This window comes from Penaeus japonicus, unplaced genomic scaffold (genome assembly GCF_977035675.1).
Source record: "Penaeus japonicus unplaced genomic scaffold, GWHDUDI00000001_assembly GWHDUDI00000010, whole genome shotgun sequence".
In the NCBI taxonomy this organism is placed as follows: Eukaryota; Metazoa; Arthropoda; class Malacostraca; order Decapoda; family Penaeidae; genus Penaeus; species Penaeus japonicus.
In genome coordinates, this window is record NW_028234412.1 from 10,802,534 (window position 1) to 10,810,033 (window position 7,500).

Consider the following 7,500-nt stretch of genomic DNA (forward strand, 5'->3'; position numbering starts at 1 on the left):
TTTTTTATTATTGTATATCCATGAATTCTCTCCATGGTATTTCAGATGACTGCCCATGAGTCAGGTATAGAACACATTTATGTAATCCTCTCTTTTTCCCCACTGACCCTTTGAATCTTTTCCTTGTCTCAGGTTGTGTCGGGTCAGCTGGTGTACCTTACCCTAAGAGTGGGAGAGACAACTTGCCCCATCGGAACTCCCAGCCTCGATGCCTGCGCGTTCGACCCATCGGAAGACTCCCACATCTGCGAGATCGTTGTGTGGGAAAGGCCGTGGCTCAACAGCACCAAGGTCATCGATGAGAAATCCAGGTTCGTAAGGTGTTGTTTCGGGTAAGGGGTGTTGGGGTATTTTGGCAAGGGGGGTATTAAAATAGTGTCCAAGAAATTACCTCTAATTTTTGTATGTTTAATTTTTTTTTTTTTTACATTTTTAAACTTAAATCTTTGTTAAATGAGAAATTTAATTTTGAAGCAGTAATATAACTACACTGTACTGTGAATGAGCAAAAGAGAATGTTATTTATCAATTCAATTACGTATGTCTAATATTCACTCCTTTTGAAAAGGAACACTGTCATATGATTGTGGTCATTTATCAAGTTGATTGGTTATGTCTAACATCTACCTGTTTGAAAAATAAAGCCATCAGATAATTGTGGAATGAATTCCACAGTGACTGTATATTGCAAATGCAGTATAAGCTAGATATCTTTTATTTTCACTCAGAAAGATGGAATAATGCTATATGCTGTATCAGTAATAGGTAAATTGTACTGTACTGAATACATTCATTCAGACCATGGTTTTCATTTGCAGGTGTGCTGAAACAGAGGATGATAATGACTTCAACGTCTGGGGACTTGTCAATGCTCTGGTGCCAACTGGTGCTGAGGTCCCTGTCCAGACTCTACCCCATGGCATCAGTGAGCAGCAATTGGGTCTTGAGGCATTCAACTATGTGGACCGAGGTTCAGAGTCCAAGTTCAGGGGTGAACTGGTTAGCTATGACATTGGAAGGATCTTAGTAAGTCTTTATATTTTTGTAAGGGTTATGTTTTTGCCAGTTCTTATATGGGAGTGTTTATATTATAGATGTATGATTTGCTATGTCTACACTGAACCATTTCATAACTGATTACAAATTTAATTTTTGTTTGTAATTTTGCAATGGTGCGATCTGAAACACAAAGTTATTAACTTTAAAAAATAGTCTGATTAATCTGTTCTTCTCTCCTTTTCAGTTCGACCCAGTGGAAAACACGACCCAAGTGCAAGTGAATGTAGAGTACGGTTTCAACCTCTGCCTGAGATCTCCTGATGAGAAAACAGACCCCAGGGTGTGCCCACGTGACAACCGCCGTGACCACTATGTGTGCGCAGTAACTGTTGTTCACAATCCTAACCAGATTGCTAGTCTTGATGTTGTTCCTGTTGTTGAGGATGACGATGACATCAAGTGTGAGAGAAGGGTAAGGGCTTCAGGTGTACTAAGATTTTGTCTATTTTTTTGATAACTGTGAATACAAAAGATAAACAAACTTGATTTTTTTTGATGCTATGGAATTCTGTTAACCTTTCAGCGAAGTGTCGATGAAGAGCTGGTAGTGCCTGTACGTGCTCCATGCCTGGGTTGTCCTCAGGCTGCCCCTCTCAATGACCCAACCATTTTGGAGATTGCTGACTTTGCTTTGAAGGAATATGACAGATCCTCAAATGAAGATGACTTGCACATGATCCTTAGACTTGTCAAGGCACAGACTCAGGTATGAAGAGGTTAATCATTGTAGATTTTAGACTATGTATCTTATACTGGATACATAAAGAGCGATTCAGGTATATTGTTTTATCTTTTTAGTTTTTTCTCTTATTAAATTTTGCATTCATTCCTTTAATAGTTTTCAGTATGAACTTGCTCCATCTTTTAAATACCTCTCTCTCTTTTGTAAAATGTCATTGATATTTATCCCTCCAAATCAACTCCAGGTTGTAGCTGGTGTGAAGTACTATCTGACCATTGAGCTTGCCGAGACACACTGCAAGAAACAGCTGACTGGTGTGGATGTGAACCGTACTTTCTGTCCTCAAGATATAACTGAAGAGACCGAGATTTGTGATCTCCATGTGGTAGATCAACCATGGGTTCCCTCACGTGATCTTGTTGCCTCACAGTAAGTGCTTGAGATTATGAGGCAGTTTTCTAAAACACAAATACATTTATGTCCGTGACATTTATGTATATCACACCATACATGACACTGTAGGTTGAAAGTGGAATTAAGAAGATAAAGGAAAATATGTTTTTCTTTTGCATAGTATGAATGTCAACCCACTATGAATGTTTTACCCTTAGGTGTTATGATAAGGATGACTACCCAACCTCCACTCAAGATGAGTTCATCGTTCCTGTGGCCCTGGGAACAGGTCTTGGTGCATCACCCTCTGCAGGCACTACTTTCAGAACAAGTCCTCCAGTACTCAGTGGTCAGAAACCCCTGGAAATCAATCCCCAGACACTTGAGATTGCCAGACTTGTTGTGTCAGAGTACAACAGACGGGAAGATGATGATGAATATTACAAATTTGTCAAGCTCCATGAGGCATCTTCACAGGTTAGTGTGCTGCTTACTCTGTTGGTGTAAAGAAATTTTTAATCTTGATAATTCATTTTCCACTTTTTCCATTATTATTATTATGGGTAGTTAAAAGAGTTGCCATTATATTTACAAGTTACTGTTACCTTTTAGATAAATGAAACATGCCATAATTTTCAGAATGTGGGAGGCACTATGTATCGTGTGGTAGTTGAGTTGGCTGAGACCAACTGCCACAAGCTGGACCCAACTCTGGGCAATGGAGAACACTGTATCATTAATCCCTCAGAAGACCATGAGGTAAGATGTTTGAGTTTACTGAAGAGAAGTTAGTAGGATTTTATTTTGTTTTGTTGTGCAAGTGTGCAGAGTTAAATTCTGATACCATGAAAGAATTTACCAGTGCACTGAAATTTACAAAGACAACATAGATAACATTAAAACTTTATGCTGATGAATGGTTTTTATTTTCAGGTATGCAAAGCTGAAGTGCTTGTCCAACCAGGTGCCCCAACACCTGGCAATCAGAGGCTGGTTTCCTTTACCTGTGATGATTTGGATGACTATTTGAGGGAGGTATGTTGAGGCAAATGCACCATGCACATGTATGTTTTTTTTTGTGTTTGCATAAGAACACATGTATATTTTGAATTGGGATCCCTATTGGCACATCCAATAATCTTGTTTTTACCTAAAACTTCAGTATTTCACCTTTCTCCTTGCTTATTAGTTCTGTTTGGAGTAGCTAAACTTATATGGATAGTCATTAGTTGATGATTACTATACTGTAGATTTAATCATTGTTCAGAAGAAAATGGTAATCTATCAATTTTATACTTTTCAGAAACTAATGCCAACCCTGAGCTCCGTTGACTTGATGGACCACCCATTCTTGAACCTCCCACAAGGCAAGACAAGCATTCCTGGAACTCAGCATTTGGCAGCCAATGACTCAAGGGTACACGAAGCTGCTGCTTTTGTTGTCGAGCAGTATAATCTTCGTGGGGATGAAGATGAGCTCTATGTACTGACTGCAGTTGTCAGTGCAAATCTGCAAGTATGTAGTTACAAAGTGTTTATGGAGTGTGTTATATATGTTATAATCTGATTTAGAAAAAAACAGTTTTATCTTTGGTTTTAGAAGTATGGTGAATCTTATATATGATATGAACATAAGCAATGTAGTATGGCTGAAAAGAGGGTTTTGAATTGTTGGTGTTGATGTATAGATATTTATATGTTGAAAGACAGAAAATCAAATTTGCCCTCTGTGTGTTAAACTAACTGTTATTACTTAGCTCTTAAGTGTTAACTTTAATTGTCAGTTAACGTATTGTTTGATGAACTTTAACTTTACATTTTTAGTTGATGATGTACATCATTTGATTTTTTAAGGTAACATATATGATTTATACTATCTCTCTTTACAGCAGGCACAAGGAAACAAGTACTTGCTTGAAGTTGAACTGGCTGAGACTCACTGCAAGAAATATTTGCCTATTGCTGACCCGAGTCGCTGTGTGCTTGACCACGGTGAAGAGAGGGAGATCTGCCAGGCTGAGGTCATGATGCCCGCAGCTCCTGGTCATCCCAAACAGCTCACAAAACTGTACTGCGATGAGCGAGACGACTACTACCTCAACAAAATCAGAGGTATTTGTTCATTGATCTCTTTCTTTCTTGATTTGTTTAATTTATTCATATACTTATTTGTCTATTTTTATCATTAGGGAGGGATGTCTTCTAGGCTTTGCTTGGAGATTGAAGGTGATTGATTTTTTTTCCTCTTTAGGAGAGTATAAATTTTATTGGATTTTTACTTCTTTTTCTAAATTAGGATTTCATTTACCCTTCATTAATTGAGTGAAAGCTTTCTACAATAGTAGTGAAAGTGATAAATACAAATGTAAAAGATTGTACGACATTATGTTTTTTTTTTTCAGGAAAGATACTCCAAAAGAGTGGTGTAGATCCTTCAACATTCAGAACAGGTAAGTGATTAGAAACTTAAGCCTTGATAATGTTCACAACAATAAATTATATCTTGTAGAGTGTTGTGTGATTTGATAAATTCACATTATTATTGAGAAGTTTTGTTATGTTGATTATGATACTTATCTTCACTATCTTGCAGGTGCTCCAGGTGGACAATGGATTGATGCGGATGTTAATGATAAGAGCCTTACAAAGTTGGGAATTAGGATTGCTGATGAGTTTGATTTTAGGTCAGATGAGGACAATCTCTTCATTTTCCAAAAGACGCTCAAAGCACGCAAGCAGGTAATCACAATAGTGGGAATGTTATTGTGCTCTGCAAGCAATATTTGAAAATCTTTACTATACTTTGTTTACATTTTTAAATTACTTTTTTGTCAATGGAATGTGTAAATTGGAAAAATTCTCTATGGATCACTTCTTTTAATGGGAAATTCCCTGTCGTCTCATAAGGTTCCACATATGAAGACTATATCTGAAAGATTCTCTTGATACTTTGCTTTACAGGTGACATCAGGTGTGAGATACCATATGATGGTTGAGTTGGTGGAGACAATCTGTCCCAAGTATAAGAGGCGTATCAACAAGGCCCGCTGTGCTCCTGATATTGGAGAAGATCACATGGTAAAATCTTATACATTGCCTGTTTTGTTTGTGTTTTACTGGAAGGAAGTGAATGACTTTTAGAAAAATGGTCGTTGTCTGATACACTTTGGTACCATAACTATTGTAAATATAGTCCGATTGGATAATGTTTTTCTGAGAAGTAGTATAATATTGCTATAACTATTTTCCATATTGCAGATTTGTGAAGCCATTGTGATGGTTCAGCCATGGCTTGAGAGACAAGAAGTTTTAAATCTTCATTGTACTGAGAAAGAGCACTACCATGATGGAGATGAGTCCTTTGAGGTCAATTTACCCAATGTCCACCCAACTGCCCATGCTCGACCTATCTTCAAGTCCCAGTTCTTGGTGCGAGAGAGCATTGAGAGTGAGGAGAGCAATGAGGTAAGGACACATCAGTTGATTTTTTAAAGTCTGTGATACAATGGTAATGCACCTATACTGAATTGGCAGATGCTTGGTAATTTTTTGTTTTCCAAAACATTTAGCAGCTCACGATACTGTCTCGTTTTTTGTCGTAGATGAGGAAAGCTGTGATGCATTTTATAGAGAAAATAAGACTAGAAGTTAGATGTCCTGTTTTTAGTTAGTTTCCCTTTCTGCTATTTTCATATGGGTTGTACACACTATGCATGGGTTCGTAAGACCTACTGAAGTCTATTCAATCTGATCCATCTTTCTGACTTGCCGGGGTGCTCTTATTCTACTTCAGCTTCATAAATTGCATTCCTAGTAGCAATGGTAGAATGCCTTACCCTTTTTTCATCCTTTTTGTGGTTCCTATTTGCTTCTTCCTGTATTCCTCATCTCTCCTTTTCTTATTGGTTTTAACTATTGGTTGCTATTTTTTAAGACCTAACTGGAATAAGATTAAAAAAAAAAGTTTTTATAAAATGAGCATATTCATTATGAAGTTCTAGTAAAAAAATAGCAGGAAATCTTAAGTGAGAACAGTTGTTGAAAGAATTTTGTCTCAATTTCCAATGTAAGTGGTATGCCTTTTGGTTTTGAGCATTTGAGACCAGCCAGCAATTTATACTCATCAAGGCAAAGGTAAGAAGTTGATTTGTATATATGTACATATATATCTAATAAAGGAAATACTTTCAATGTTTAAAGTGCATCAGTGCCTATTTGTAAGATATATCAATGTGTAATGACGTTTTCCTGGCATTTAGAAAAAAATCATTATTGAGATCATTATAAACTGTACAAAGGAATAAACATTTTCTTTCTGTAAAGATCCTCTTTAGGTTATACATACGGTGCATTAAAGGTGAAGAAAAAGATAAACCGTAGCTCTTTTTTGATTCTCTTTATAGTTTGAAAACTGAATAATGAGGCTGTTCTTATCCTCCTTTTGGCACTGATGCTTATTTTTCCTTGCTGTTACTTGTCTCTATGTGTTTCTGTAATATGAAAAGCATGATGTCCTCACAATTTCCATTTTCTGTCATCGTCCATTATCTGTTATTAATATTATTGTAAGCAACAACCTTCTAACACACTTACCCTGTGCATGCCCATCTCCTTGGTCTTTCTCCAAAATTACTCTTTATCAGGAACCCAAAAGATATTTTTGGTTCTTTCACTAGCAAGGACCACCAAAAATTGATGGAACAGTTTCTTGTATGCCTTGCTTTAACAGTGTGAAAAGAGACAAAGAGAAAGAGAAAAAAGACAAACAGAAAATATTCATTGGGTAGATTTAAATGCTTATTACACCATGCATGAGAGGTATTTAGCATTTAACTTTTCTGTCAAGGCCTCCTGAATTTGGGGTAGTTGAACTTCTAGCATTTCTTCCTGTCTGGAAAGACAGATATTTCCCTTCCTTCCTTTTCAAAACTTCCATAGCCTTAATTCTCCAGTATCTACCACCCAGAAATTGCAGTATGATTTCACTATTTCCTTTAAAACTTTCCCCTCCATCTGTATGGCTTTACTTTTATTATTATTATGTACAGGAGTCCTTTATAGCTTTGCCAAGCATCAGTGTCAATTGTTAGACTGTTGTAGCATGTCTTCCTTCAGGCTGTATATATCACCATCAGCTTGAGATATTTTAATTAACCTCTTGTTGTGCTATACTCTTTTTGAGGCTTTAGTGATAGGAAAGGCAAAGCTAATGGTTGTTCTACCTCTCCCTCCCCAAAGCGTTTCTACGATCCCTCTGGCCGAACTACCTTCGGCAGTGATGAGTCCTTCGAAGATGATTCAGATGAACTGACTCAGCATGGTGGAGCAAAGGTTAATACTGATTCAGATGAACTGAACCGGCATGA

At 37.1% G+C, this 7,500-nt stretch overlaps 1 protein-coding gene across 3 annotated transcripts in view; it reads left to right on the plus strand.

Moving 5' to 3' along the window:
• The window catches only part of LOC122242911 (uncharacterized), a 19,666-nt gene that overhangs the window by 7,407 nt on the left and 4,759 nt on the right, over positions 1-7,500 (plus strand). The window contains exons 2-16 of one of the 3 annotated variants that reach the window (XM_043000341.2): positions 133-311; positions 819-1,026; positions 1,244-1,471; positions 1,583-1,765; positions 1,986-2,170; positions 2,353-2,611; positions 2,774-2,893; positions 3,068-3,169; positions 3,438-3,650; positions 4,024-4,246; positions 4,537-4,584; positions 4,728-4,873; positions 5,096-5,212; positions 5,393-5,599; positions 7,373-7,500. The exon at positions 7,373-7,500 is cut by the window's right edge and continues 130 nt beyond it. In XM_043000341.2, coding sequence (XP_042856275.2) covers positions 133-311; positions 819-1,026; positions 1,244-1,471; positions 1,583-1,765; positions 1,986-2,170; positions 2,353-2,611; positions 2,774-2,893; positions 3,068-3,169; positions 3,438-3,650; positions 4,024-4,246; positions 4,537-4,584; positions 4,728-4,873; positions 5,096-5,212; positions 5,393-5,599; positions 7,373-7,500 — 2,546 coding nt within the window. The remainder of the gene's footprint in view (positions 1-132; positions 312-818; positions 1,027-1,243; positions 1,472-1,582; positions 1,766-1,985; positions 2,171-2,352; positions 2,612-2,773; positions 2,894-3,067; positions 3,170-3,437; positions 3,651-4,023; positions 4,247-4,536; positions 4,585-4,727; positions 4,874-5,095; positions 5,213-5,392; positions 5,600-7,372) is intronic. The other 2 variants (XM_043000342.2, XM_043000343.2) reach the window with 2 other exon arrangements.